General features: G+C 36.7%; 1 protein-coding gene across 1 annotated transcript; it reads right to left on the reverse strand.

Annotated features, from left to right (window-relative positions):
• Positions 1-6: 6 nt before the first annotated feature.
• Positions 7-13,542, reverse strand: srms (src-related kinase lacking C-terminal regulatory tyrosine and N-terminal myristylation sites). The gene is made up of 8 exons (XM_051879000.1): positions 12,029-13,542; positions 8,076-8,197; positions 6,934-7,100; positions 5,211-5,358; positions 4,255-4,413; positions 2,595-2,776; positions 2,349-2,505; positions 7-1,066 (listed from the first exon to the last, which is right to left on the reverse strand). The coding sequence occupies exons 1-8, from the start codon at positions 12,373-12,375 to the stop codon at positions 867-869; spliced, it is 1,482 nt and encodes a 493-aa protein (XP_051734960.1). The 5' UTR covers positions 12,376-13,542; the 3' UTR covers positions 7-866.
• Positions 13,543-14,891: the final 1,349 nt, after the last annotated feature.

The following is a 14,891-nucleotide window of genomic DNA, read 5'->3' on the forward strand; positions in this document are numbered from 1 at the left end:
GTTCAGTATAGGCTAAACAGGCATTCTTTATTGTTTGAGGTTAATTGCTTTACAGGCTACCAGCATGCTTGCAAATTTCTGGTCAAACTCAAAGTCGGGTTACATATTAGGCAAACAAATGATCAAGAAACAGCAGAAACATGTATACTGAAAAAATACTTTATTTACAAGAGTTATTTTAAGAATTCATTTTGTATAATCCATTGGAAGACAACAGACTTTTGACATGGATGTGATTTCTACGAAACCGATCATGAGGAAACCTACCCAGGTAGCTTTTGTCATATGGCTCCTGTGTTAACCACAGTTTAAGTTACACGATCGTGTACCTGGTAGAAAAGTTATTTGTGCAGCCTGCCTTCACATAGGCTAAAGACACTCAGCAGTTATAAATTATAACGGCCGTAGTTTTCACCGTCTCGACACCTGTCTGTACACTGGCAGGTGAATCTTTTGTAAACATAAACTCCGATCTGAAAACATCAGATTAAATATTCTCCTGTTCCTATTGCTACAGAAACTGAATGGGCCAGATCAACTTTAGCGCAAAATAAACTTAAGTGCAGGGCGAATGATGCATATTATGATGGTGCATAACAGTGCTCGATATCTTGATCCACTGATGATCAGGAATCGCTATGACAAGCTACAGATAATCTGGCCCTGTCAGATTAAGATGATGCACGTTTCCTCTTTTACAAGTTCCGTTCCTTTCTTCCACTCTCATGGAATCTTTTATACTCTTTAACAAGCATTTATTATTGCACATAACTTTATTAACACAAGCAATCAAAAAGAGAGTCTTTCTTATCTGCACTGTTGTCCATGCAAACCTTTTCTTCACTCTCCCTTTCAGTCCACCTCTTCTACACCTCAATGGTTTTGAAGTAGATTCTGGAGTAGATATTGTCCAGCTGACTGTGAAGGGCGTGGAACGAGGGCCGTTTGGAAGCCTCCGCGTGCCAGCATTCCATCATAATGCGGTAGATGTTTGGGGGGCAGCGATTTGGACACGGTAACCTGTAACCCGATGACAGGATCTCCAACACCTCCTTATTATTCTTCCCTGTGGCAAATGTATAGAAGATATATACCGTTCAAACATTGATAAGAAATTTTTCTTGAGCATCAGATCAGCATATTAGAATGATTTCTGAAGGATCATGTGACACTGAAGACTGGAGTAATGATGCTGGAAATTCAGCTTTGATATCACAGGAATAAATTACATTTTAAAATATATCAAATAGAAACCACTTATTTAAAATTGTAATAATATTTCACAATATTACTGTTTTTACTGTATTTTTTTTTAATAAAAAAATAAATAAATAAAAAATTAAGCCTTGGTGAACATAAGAGACCCCAAACTTTTAATAGACCGATGTATAGACCGATCAGGCACAACATTAGGGGCTTTCGCACCAGAGGAACCTTTTCATAGGTCCTAGAACTATTGGGTGAAGTACCCATATTTTACTGTGTTCACACTGCAGGAACTAGGAACGATTTTAATTTTAGGAACTTCTTTTGGGGGAATTAAAGCCCTGTTTCCACCGTAGGAACTTTCCCCAGGAACTAGGAACTTTGGGGTGGTACTCGGTGTGTTTAGACTGCAGATACCAGGGTCTAAATAAAGTTCTGTGTAAAAATTCTCCCCTCAAAACGTCCCTGCTCGCAAGGTAGTACTTTCAAGGTTCAGGAACTTTCGGGGGTGGGACTTGGGTGCTGGTTGAATTCACGCAGCATTCTGATTGGTTGACTCCACGCAGCATTTTATTTCAACCACCATTTTTAAAGTCTGTTGCGGTGCGTGCAGTAAGAGTTGATTGCTATTCAAATCAACATTGGAGTTTAAAAATACGACCGACGGACCAACGACGAGCTTCAGGCTTTATTAAGCTTATATGCAGAGGACGAAATTCAGCGGAAACTGGAAAGTCACGCACAGTCCTACATCACCGGACTTATCTTCACAGTACTTTAGAAATGCAGACAGCAACAGGTCTGGGGGAAAAAAAGTTCCTGGGAAAAAAGTTCCTGGTACAAATTGTTCCAGGTAATTTTGGTGCAAACGAGGCTTTAATTAGCTCCTACTTCAGAGTAGGGTCTAAACCAGCACTATAGGAACTATCAGTGATAACACATCAACTTTGAGGACAAAATGTTCACTTGCTGCCTAATATATCCCACCCACTAACAGGTGCCGTGATGAAGAGATAATCAGTGTTATTCACTTCACCTGCTAGTGGTCATAATGTTATGCCTGATCGATGTATAAGAAAGATAATATATGGAAGGCATTTAGTGTTTCTGGAACAAAAAAATTAATAAACAGAGAGCCATACCATCATACGGCATCTTTCCACGTGACATCATCTCGTACAGCAGCACTCCAAAGGACCAGACATCAGATTTGACAGAGAAACGCTGGTAGAGAGCAGCTTCTGGAGCTGTCCACCGTACAGGAATCTTGGTGTTTCTACTAGCTGTATACACACTATCCTACACAGTACACACAAACACATAATTACATACCAAGCATCAATTTTATATGCATATTTCCAGCAACATCTTTGACATCCGACCATTACCTTGATGATGCGAGCCAGACCAAAGTCAGCCACTTTACACACCAAGTCTTCTCCAACCAGGATGTTTCGAGCTGCCAAATCTCTGTGGACAATGTGTCGATCTTCCAGATACGCCATTCCTTCTGCTATCTGACCAGCCATGTAGATCAGGTGAGCAGAGGTCAACACCTGACCTTCCGGTGCTACAGGAAGAAACGAGAGGGAAAAAGAGAGAGTTGCTCACTGGGAACATCAGTGAAAAAGGGTCCACATGTATGAGATCACATTGAAAATGTGGGATTCCAAATATAACTTACAGATTTATTCAGACACCTTGAACATTTCATTCATTAATACAGTTTATTCACTATTTTGTTTAAAAAATGCTAATAAATATGACAAGATCTCAGAGTTAAACTGTGTCAGAAAAAAATAATCTTAATTATGTCAGATAACACTTAAGAAAAACATGATCAGGTCAAACTGTCTGAATAATTTTTGGTTCCAAATTTTTATCAATTTTACTGGTAGCCCACTGTATGAAGAATTTTTGGGTATAATATGTCACAGTTTACTTTATTTTGCTATTCTCACTTAAATTAACTATATTGTCCTGCACCCACTAGTAAAAATATATCAAAAATGTCTGAATAATTTTTGGTTTGACTGTATATCTGGAAAGAAACTGAAAAAATGTTTTATGATTTAATAAATAAATAAAAGTTATGACTTTAAAAAATATTGCAGATTCAGCTTTTCTAGGCCACTATTCAAATAAGTATTACTAAGTGACATTGATCATGTGACTCTTTGTACAGTCAAGATGCTCTCTGAATCAGTGTTATTTTAGTTTTTATTTTAGTTTTATTAATTGAATTACATTTTATTTTTTATATTTTTAGTTTTCATGTTAATTTTAGTTTTTAGCTTTTGTCATTTTGTTTTTTTAAATTTTAAAAATTTATTTTTTATTTACTTTTAGTTTTAGTTAATGATAATAACCCTGCTTTGGATTTCATTTTGGGGATTTCATGCAGCTTGAGTCATTAAAGAAAAAAGGGGAAGGTAACTAATTCCAAGGCATTCTGAAAAGTATTTTAATTTTTCAATTCCAATTTTAGTCAAATTGTTATGCTTAAAATATGATTTCAGTTCAATGAATGATGCATTAATTTACAGAAAAGAAAATGAAACATTTAGGCCTGGTCTCACAGACAGCCTTAGTTCAATTAGGATATTTAAGTATCTTTTATAAATGGTGGCATATTTTAAGATCTGTCAGTACAAGTTGCTTTCAGTTAAAACAGCTCAAACATGCATTTTAGTCTGGGACTAGCTTAAGCCTTGTCTGTGAAACCGGGGGTAAATGTCATTTTATTTTAAGAAGTTGGTTGACAGAAAGTAGGAAGTAAGTTTAGTGTCAGGTATATAAACACTTTTGTGTTTGATGACCTCATGTACTTTTGAACTCTAACCGTAAAACACTGTGGTCAGATAATGCCATAAATGTTTGAGTGCAGATGTGATCGTCTGATAAGAGACAAAAATGCATTGCACGAAATGCCGAGGCCATATACAGTAATCTTGTGCAATATTATATAGTACATTATTCATACATAAACATGCAGGTGCAGTGTACAAACCATTACTGAACACAACAGGGAGGGGAGGTGACACTTACAAGAAAGGTATGATTTGAGACTTCCTTTAGTCATGAGCTCTGTGACAATGTAGACCGGCTCTCCTCGTGTGCAGAGAGCCAACAGCTGAATGAGTTTCGGATGGTGCAGGTTCTTCAGTGCGTGGACCTCCTTCACAAACTCATCCACCTTTGTGTCCTCTACAGGGCAGAGGGAGAGAACAAAAGTTTGAACGTAAAAACACATCAAGAATCTCCTTTATCCGTTTATATTTTTTATTAAAAACCTTTTGTGTACAGACAATGATCCTTGTCTCAGGATTTGATGCAGATCCAGATGATGGACAGTGTTTTGAAATTGAAACAAAACCCAAACAATTAAAAATGCCAAACAACATTAAAAATTGTGAGTATTTTTTAATTTGTTCAGTGTTGAATAAAATGAATGCTTACACAGCAACATTACATAACCCCTATGTTTAGATTTCACTGTATGAGAAGATTTCAGTTTTGGCTCATTCCTGTCATGCATTTTTTTAAATACATTTTCACATCCTCATATATGTCTTGGTATATTACATAAAATATTTAACTTTAAGAATGGAAATCATATTTGTTAATTTTCCTTTATCACAACATCCCAATTCAAGTGTCCCTATTATGCTATTTTAAAGGCTTCTACTATAGGTTTATATGCATCAAAGGTTAATTTTCTCGTAAAATATATATTGCGGAAACACCTCTTTCTCACAGTGTCTGAAACAGCTCAATAAGATTCAGTCTCTCTAAACCCCTCCTTTCAGTGAGACTACTCTGCTCTGATTCTGTTGTGATTGGTCTACTCTGCTCTAATTGGTCAGATGGCCCAGAAAGACAATTTTTGTGGCGAAAACAACTGCACAAACATCAGCATTAGAGATTGATTTAACAAATTCTGTGATGCTTTGTAATATTAGTTTGTCTCACTTTAAAACATTCCATCTTATGTGATGTCACACCTTGTTTGAGCATCTTGATGGCCACTTTCTGCTGCTTTGTGGTCCAGACAGCTTCCCAGACTTCTCCAAAATGGCCTTCCCCGAGCTTCTTGAGTAGCTGGAACTCCTCCCTCGGCCGCTCCCATGGCTCCATGTCAAACAACTCCCTCTGTACACGGACACAGATGCAACAAATGTTACAAGAGAACTCTTCCCAGAATCTCTCCCCTACATCACATGTTGCTATAAACCCAGCGTTCCATGTTGAGCATAAAACTAGAGAGGTTAGAGAGTGGTTATAGTTTGTTAACAGCATAAAAATGAGGCAGAAGAGACGAAAAGAGAGAAGGAATGGAGGCAATTTGCATTTCCAAGAAAGTTCACTGGGAAAACAAATCATCAGAAGATTTGGTTAAACTATTTCCACAGAGGAGTCATGTATGAACATACAAAATGTGCTGTAGTATGTTTGACTGTTTAGAAGGGAAAAAGTAAGCTTTTAATATTGTGACAATTTATTGTTTAAATAAAACAAGTGCTACATTACATTAATACGTAACTACATGACACATGTGTCTGAAACAGTATGAAATGATAGTGACCGTGATATTGACAAATACAACATGTTTGTGGATCTACATCCTCGTTGGTTCTGAAACAATCAACCAGATTTTAGGGTTAGGGCTTTATGAACATTCTTATTTAAGGTAAGATGGGTGAAAAACATCGCCCCTTAAGAACAAAATGCATTTACTGCATTAACATTCAGATATGGGTTTAGCATGTACATATATAGCAATAAAGGAAATAAATGGAAGCATCTACTCATTTATTTCTTATAGCACAAAATTAAAAATGATGAAAACTACTATGGGGCAAGAAGCCTCTCGTGTTAAACTCATCCCAGCTATCATCTGATTTTTGCAGAATATGTAAAAATATCATTTTTAATTATTATTTATATACTTTTTTTGCATATTAAATATAAAAATAAAATTCATGAATCATCACAATTTAATTTGGCATTTTGTTTGAATAATTGAATAATGACAGGCAACTTAACAGAATTACAGTACACAATACATTTGAATTACACAAAATATTTCAGTGAATCATATATAGGAGTTTTTTTTTTTTAATGAAGGGATTGTTATAATAGCAACAGATTTCAGATTCCATTTAATTGGTCTTTAGATTATGATGCATAATGAAGATGTTTGAAATGTGCATTATCTAATTAATGGATTTATTATATAGAAACTCCCTGAATTGTAAAAATTAATAAATTAAATCATAAAAAAATACCAGCAACAATGTTGCAAAAGGTTGGCGTGCCATTTATTTTTTATTTTTTAGGAAGGTGTTTATTTCAGTGGAACTGTGTGTCCATGCGCTCTGTTATTCAGCCTCAGTGTCTTCCCTGAAAAAGAGGAGAGAAGAGCGGACAATCGCCCTGAGGCCAAACCCAGACAGAGCGCAAGAAAAAAAACAACTCTTGTAATGTATTTCTGGGCAAAGCCGCTGATTAAGATGAAGGAGAGATTAGAAAACCAAACTAACCACTGCATACCAAGGGCCACTTCTCCAGAAAAAGACTGCTTCTCTATATGGCTAATTAGATCTCTAACGCAGAACTGATACCCATGAGATGGAACACCTATTTATAAGCATTAGTTTCATAGCAAAAAGTGGTCTAAAATGAAGAAGTCATGAATGTGTGTATTAAATATTAAGAGTGTCATACTTGCTGTACGCACGGCTGGTCTAAGGGGCATCCCAGACTTCTGGAGTTGTGCTGGTAGTATCTGATGAGCTCATCCAGAGTGCCAAAAGAGATCTTGTCAGATACAAAGTAAGCACCAATTGCTGAGCGATGAATACGGAAATGGAAGACACTATTTTCACTTCTGGCTGTGAAGCAAAGAAAAATTAAGGATTTTCCAACATAAATATTTTTGGAACATACTTTTTTTAAAGACTCTGTCAATTTTTAACTCGTTTTTTTGAGACTGACTGCTTATATGGTCCCAGAAGCTCCAATGAGGTACATATAAAATAATAATTTAGAAATGTAATATAGTATAAATAAATCTATTATCTTCCCATCAAATTATTTTAAAATGATTCTCATCTCATTAATCCCAGCTTTAGGCCAGTTTAATCATACTGCATTATATTATACTATATTATATTATACTGAAGCTGAATCCCTCTGTTTTATGACAAAGTAGATATGTAGTTTTCAGAAATGTGACTGGAAACCAATTTTTTGAATAATGCCAAAAAAATAAAAAATATTTTATATTAAAAATATACCCAAATGTAAGTAAAATAAATTTTTTAGTGGAGGACTTTAGAAGCATGTTATACAATTGGAAATACTGTGTATAAGCAATTTTAACAAGATCAACTGATTTTAACATTAGTAAAAGATTATTAAGTATAAACCTGCTACATCAACACATATTTTTCGGCTATTAAAACAGCCTTGGGGTTTTTGAGACCTTAAACAGAATATTATGAGGGTAAAAAGCACCCGCTACTCTCCTGTGGAGACAGAAAAACGCTTAGTCAGTTGAACATGGAAGACCAATATGGTGTTACAAGCTGTGGGGTAGAAAGAAACAAAGAGAGCGAGAGAGAGAGAGAGAGAGAGGATGGAGGATAAGCAGAGAATGGATATCTTATGCAGAATATAATAAGATTGATGAAGTGGAGGCTGTCGTCATGCAGATCAGACAGAAAATGGGAGATGAGAAAAGAAAGAAGATGAGAACGGAGATGATGTATGAGAGAAAAACAGAGGAATACGGACAGGCGGTAAGTCTCCAGGCATTCAATCGAAACAGTGCGTGTGAGAGAGGGAGAGGAAATCAGGGAACAAACCTGAGATAGTATATTCATCGCTGTGGCTCTCACTGATCCTCACCAGAAAGGAACCGGTTTTATTCTGAGAAGCCAAAAGCAGCTTCTCAGCCTTTTGTCTGTTTATATTCCCATAGTACCATCTGTAAAGCAGACACACACAGCATAGCTGAATACCTCAAAGAATGAATGAATAAATACTTCATAACCCATCAAGACCATGTCCAGCTCAAATTTTAAAAAATACATAAATAAATAGTCATATTGAAAATTTGCATTTTTAAATATTCACAATAAAAGTATTTTTATTCATCATATCTGGTGCTGTGCATTTAATAATGCTGATTCAGATAAAACCAAGAGATATGTGCATAAATGCCATGAATCCTTAGGATATTATGAAATATTAAAAAGTTTATTTCGATGATGATAGATAAAAGCAAACTCAGCACATTTACTGTGTCTACTGCATGTACAATTATGAACTAAAAGGTTTGATGTGTAGCCTAAGGTATAATATTAGTAATATAATCTTTAATAATGCATTTTAATAAGGCCCGTTCACACCATGAATGATAACTATAAAGATAATGATAAAGATATAGTTCTAAAAATCAATATAAATATAAAAGAATAACAGAGTCCACACCACAGCTATAATGATACAGAGAAACGATATCGTTGGGATCACTTTCAGAACGATAACACTGTCAGCCAATCATAATCCATTCTAATTTAAAGGGTTAGTTCACCCAAAATGAAAATAATGTCATTTATTACTCACCCTCATGCCGTTCCACACCCGTAAGACCTTCGTTAATCTTCAGAACACAAATTAAGATATTTTTGTTGAAATCCAATGGCTCAGTGAGGCCTCAATAACCAGCAATGAGACTTCTTCTCCCAAGATCCATTAATGTACTAAAAAAATATTTAAATCAGTTCATGTGAGTACAGTGGTTCAATATTAAAATTATAAAGCGACGAGAATATAACGACTTATGTAGTGATGGCCGATTTCAAAACACTGCGTCAGGAAGCTTCGGAGCGTTACGAATCAGCGTGTCGAATCAGCGGTTCGGAGCGCCAAAGTCACGTGACTTCAGCAGTTTGGCGGTTTGACACGCGATCCGAATCATGATTCGATACGCTGATTCATAACGCGAAGCTTCCTGAAGCAGTGTTTTGAAATCGGCCATCACTATATAAGTCGTTATTTTTTATTTTTTTTTGGCACACCAAAAATATTCTCGTTGCTTTATAATATTAATATTGAACCACTGTACTCACATGAACTGATTTAAATATGTTTTTAGTACATTAATGGATCTTGAGAGAGGAAATGTCATTGCTGTCTACGGAGGCCTCACTGAGCCATCGGATTTCAACAAAAATATCTTAATTTGTGTTCCGAAGATGAACGAAGGTCTTACGGGTCTGGAACGGCATGAGTGAGTAATAAATTACATTATTTTCATTTTTGGGTGAACTAACCCTTTAAGAGCTTGCGCATTTGAAATGGCGAACGACATTACGGAAAAGTTAATCGCCGAGGTGCAGAAAAAGCCACCACTTTTTGACAAGTCAACCCCCCTTTTCAAAGATACTTTAAAGAAAATGGATATATGGAAAACAATCAGTCATGCTCTTGGAATAAATGGTGAGAAGTATTAATGATGAGATCATACCAGGCAAGCAAACAGTGTAACAAAATTACCTCAGGTATTCAGTGCTAGTTTCGACAACATTGTCTTGCTTCCTTTGAAGTTGAAGTGAAAAAGACTAGGCGTTGTTTTTATTCCGCTATATTGACTTCGTCAGCTAAATTCACTGTTAGATTACGCTAGCTATTCACTCGAAACATAGCATGCTGAGGACATCTGCTGGTTAAAGCCTTGTAAATGCAACAAGAACAGCAAAAACATGTTGTACACACTTTGAAACCGCAGCGCGTGAGCGTGAGAATAAACAGACTGTTATCGTTCGTTGTTGTGGACGCAAATAGTTATCGTTTATATTTATAGTTAGCGTTCTTGGTGTGAACGGTGTGCCTTAATAGTCTTTTTACCTTAGAGACATTGCATTAGTAAGTAAGGAGTGTATTTTATTGTAATCATTTGCTGACACATACTTATTGTCAATCCTACTGTAATTATGTCAGCACGCAATGTGTGTAATATGGGTAGGCTACTGTACCATAAAATACTACTCACTACAAACATCTCAGATAATGGACATCAAACTTGAGATTTTTGTATGAAATTATAAATCTGCCACTTTTTTTTTCACATTTCATAACAATACCATTTTATGACAAATATAACAAAGATGTTTCAACATAAAATATGGGACTATGGGAAATTTTTTATACATTATTCTTTAATATATGTTATGAGTTGTGTAGAAACACTCAAATTAGCCTGACAATATAATTGTTACCCTACACCAAGAACATATAAAACCTATTTGTATAATATACTGGATGTTTAGAGTCAGGAGGTTCCCTTATTTCATTTACATTTATTACACTTTAATACTCTTATGCCCTTTATTAGCTCAAATTTATTCAAGTGAGAGAAAGAAACAGCTCATATTTTGCCCACATTAACCATGTTCACCTTGTCACAGTAAACACTGTGGCGTCATTCAAAGAGTTGCCATGTTAAACATGGGTGCGGCAGGTGCACATGCCTGGTTAGCACAATCCCATGGTGCTTCAGTTTCAGTGAAACTGGCAGGTGACAGGTGCACTAACACACGCAACTCTGACATAGCAACCCCGTTACCTGTCAACACTATTTAGGAGGTCTTTATAGTGAGGACAATTGACTGACCCCATTATAGCAGCAACCAAATAGTAGTAAAGGATAGCGCAATTAAAAGAAAGCAGTGCACAGCTCATTGTTCACATGGACAAAGGCCATTGTGAATAAAACGAGACAGTGCAGGGATATGAAGCTTCCTTGGCTGAGCTCATGTAAAACCCAGACTAGGCGCACTGCTAATTTCAAAGAAATATTTTAACCTATTGACCTTATTGTTACAGTGTGAATTATTAAATGGTTTTCAGTGTCTATTTTAAGAGAATTCAAAATTTTAAGACATTTCAACGTCTACAGAATTAGTGCAAAGGTGATTTTCAGGGCGCAATCTGTCGAGGTTCGTCTTACGCAATATTTGGTGGGACTAGTCTAGTGCCGTTAGCCAAACGTCAATTAACTAAAGACTTTAAAAAAAAAACCACTAGATTTTTTGGTGATATAATGGACAGGGTATTCGGGGCTTCATCTTCAGAACACAAATTAAGATATTTTTGATGAAATCAGAGAGGTTTCTGATCCCCCACAGAAAGCTATTTAATTACCACTTTCAAGGTCCAGAAAAGACATTGTTAAAATAGTCAACGTGACTACAGTGGTTCAACCTTAATGTTATGAAAAGACGAAAATACTTTTTGTGCGATCAGAAACCTCTTGGATTTTATCAAAAATATCTTAATTTGTGTTCCGAAGATGAACGAAGGTCTTACGGGTTTGGAACGACATGAGGGTGAGTAATTAATCATTTTTGGGTGATTTAACCCTCTAATTATGGTGTAATGACTCCCCAAAAACTGACCATTTTTCACAACCCAATTATAAGGCTCTTAAACCTGAAATAATTCTACGGGGCTTTATAAACAAAATCATGTTAATGAAAATCTAAAATGCAATGTTCATGTGATGTGTATTGGTAGACAATATTAGCCCAGTATGAAAACAACAGATAGCTAAATAATTGTAAAGTTCAACCATTGACACGTGTAGCCTACTGTATAGTAGCCTATAGTGTCAAGCTCTTCATTCAACTCTAGGAAAACTGTGCACTAGAAAAGACTAGTGGCTGACTATGACAGAGTAATAATTTTATATAAAATATAATGAATATTCTAAATGAAATAAAACATCTCACTAATATAATATCTCAGCACTTACTTGTAGTTAGCGAATTCATCCTGTACTAGGGCCACATAATTAGCAGGGACCAGTCCGGACTCCAGGGATCCCGTCAGCTTCTTGGCAAATACATAATCTCCCCTCTTTTCTATGACAGACAGTTTGTCCCCTTCTTTCACCGTCAGCTCTTCCTCACTGCGGGCTTCGAAGTCGAACAGAGCCGCGTACAGCTGCGACGGCTTCTTCTTAGGAGCCGGGACCCGAATATCACCTGAAACGGTGCGGATCTCGGCCGGACGAACGACGTTCGGATAGTGAAATTCGGGCCATATCCAGTCCCATAACCTCTTCAGGCATGGCATACAGCTGCGACAACACTTCTCCATCCCAGCCCTTTCCTTCTACGGACTCCAGGGTAGCTAGAATATCTGGCAGCTGTCCACCAAGCGAAACGGTTAAAATTGAAAATAAAAGAGGTGTGCGGGTCCCTTACCGATGGTGACAGACCGTCCGTAGCGATTCTATACCGGGATCGCCTTTGTTGAGCTAACGCACTGGCCGCGATCATAGCGGAGGATCAGGTGAAACCGGTTCTGTTTCGGGATGGATCACAAAGGTATGCGGAAAAGACATGTTGGATAGTTTAATGAGACATTAAGACGAGGAGAACATTTTGTGGTTGAAGTACCTTGAAGAACATCCTCTTTTCATCTAAATCTAGGCTCTATTTGTCCATGGCGCCCCTCGGTCTTCTCTCATAATGACCGTTGCAGTGCGCCGCAGCATTTGGTGCCTCTATCCGCTCCGGAGCAAAACGCTTCGCAGTATGTAAACTTGGCTGCAAGCGACCCTTTCTCCTGTAGTGCGGTCATCTGTTCACTATAGGCAAGCCCACACTTGGAGCTGGAAACCAGTAACCCTTTATTTTAAGATTCGCCTTTAATCGTAAAACGTAGACTGTACATCTCCGAAAATATTTGCATTTATTAAAACACGTCCCTCCTGTGAGAGGACACTCATTTGCCTGCATATGCATCAAACGTTTTGCTAGTTGGAAAATAACACTATTCTATTATTTTTCAAGATACAAAAACATATAAATTCGCGTCTGTTATACATGGTGGGTGGTGACTTGCAATTTACATGAGTTACAATTAATACGTATTGTTGTAAATTAATAAATTGTAATTATTTAAACCACTGGCACACATAGATCCGCCCACACATGGTGACGTCATTCATGGGCGTTTGTATAGGTGTTAAAGTCCCCATGAAATTAAAATTAAAGTTTTTTGGGCTTATGAATGTGTTAGCCTTACTGTTATCTATAAGCTAGTGTTTTCCAAACCAATGACAAAATTAGCATTTAGAAGAAGCATTCAAAACTTGCAGTCTCTCACTTCCGCCAATATGAATTAATGATTTTGATGACATCACTCTGCACTTCAGCTTCTCATCAGATTTTCTGTCCAATCAAATGCTCTCTAGAATGTGAAGCATCCCGCCCCCTTCATTATAAATAGATGCTTAAGCTGTGGCTAGAATCGGTCACTTGTTCACACTAGGCTACTATTTTCTACATGGTGAATGGCATATAGTGTGTTATATATAGAGGATAGGAAATGATTCAGTGTAAATATGCTTTCCACTGGGGCGAATGAAGTCTGGTCTCACATTAATGTCACGCGAACCGCTGCAGCATGCACAAAGTCTGCTCCGGTGTCATGAGAAATCAAGTCCCCCCCAGGAATCGGGTCTCCTTTAGGACCCAGGGGGTAATGCCTGATCAAAAGTTGTTATAGTGATGTCTTGACTAATTATAACCTATTTTTACTATTGTATGATGTTTATTATATTAAGTGCACAAACAACATGCTTGAAATATAAAATGAATGCCTATTGCATCATGAAACAAACTGGAAACAGATAGTGGAAGCAAAAAACATACCTAATATAATATAAGCTAAGCTAGCAGGCTAATCGGGTAGATGTATGCTATGCTAGTACGTAAGGTAACTAAAAAACAGTAAGAATGAGAAATGCTTGTTTTCACAACCTGTAGCTGCAGTTGTATACTAGTATATGAACCATGTAATTTAAAAGGTCATTATAACGCATTTTAAACAATATAAATCATAACGTGATTTTGCAGGAATCATAATCAGACTCGATTTCTCAAAACACCGGTCTAGAGACACAATAGCACAAAGCGAATCATATGCGCGATCCGGCGCATACCCGAGAAGGTATCGGACCCATTTGAATTCTGCACAGAAAGCTGTATTTCAAAGCGATATGGAGGAGAAACTGCGGCTTTACTGAGCTCAAAGGCTCTGGCCGAGCTGTGATATAAAAACGAAACGCTATTGGCAATTTTTTAAAAAGGGGAGGAGCTGTTTGATATGTCCCGCCCTGTCTTCCTGTTTACGTCAACACATTGAATAATGCTGCATGTTTCAAGGCATGTGCAGAATATGCAAAATAATGAGGGCCTTTCAGTGGGTCTTTAAATAATAGAAACATTTTATTTTAGGCAGCTCTTTATGTCTTTAAAGGGATAGTTCAAACAAAAATAAAAATTCTGCCATCATTTACTCCCCCTTAAGTTGTTCCAAATCTGTATAAATTTCATTGACTGCCATAGTAGGAAAAAATACAAAATATAACTAAAATACTAAAAATAGCTTCCTTTGTGTACAGCAGAACAAAGAAATTTATACAGGTTTGAAACAACTTGGTGAGTAAATGATGACAGAATTTTCATTTTGGGGTGAACTATCCCTTTAATTCTTGTCTCATTATTTTGCATATTCTGCACATGTTCTGCATACTTCTAGGTTTCTGTCATTTAGAAAGTATAGTAGGCTACATCTGGGAGGTATTCCAGAAAGCAGGTTATATA

This window comes from Ctenopharyngodon idella, chromosome 22, assembly GCF_019924925.1.
Source record: "Ctenopharyngodon idella isolate HZGC_01 chromosome 22, HZGC01, whole genome shotgun sequence".
Classification (NCBI taxonomy): Eukaryota; Metazoa; Chordata; class Actinopteri; order Cypriniformes; family Xenocyprididae; genus Ctenopharyngodon; species Ctenopharyngodon idella.

Coding starts and splice junctions, on each gene's coding strand:
- srms (XM_051879000.1), bottom strand. CDS start 12,375: ATGGAGAAGTGTTGTCGCAGCTGTATGCCATGCCTGAAGAGGTTATGG. Junction 7,101..8,075: donor CGATGAATATACTATCTCAG/GTTTGTTCCCTG, acceptor TTTGCTTCACAG/CCAGAAGTGAAAATAGTGTC. Junction 5,359..6,933: donor ACCAGCCGTGCGTACAGCAA/GTATGACACTCT, acceptor GTCCGTGTACAG/AGGGAGTTGTTTGACATGGA.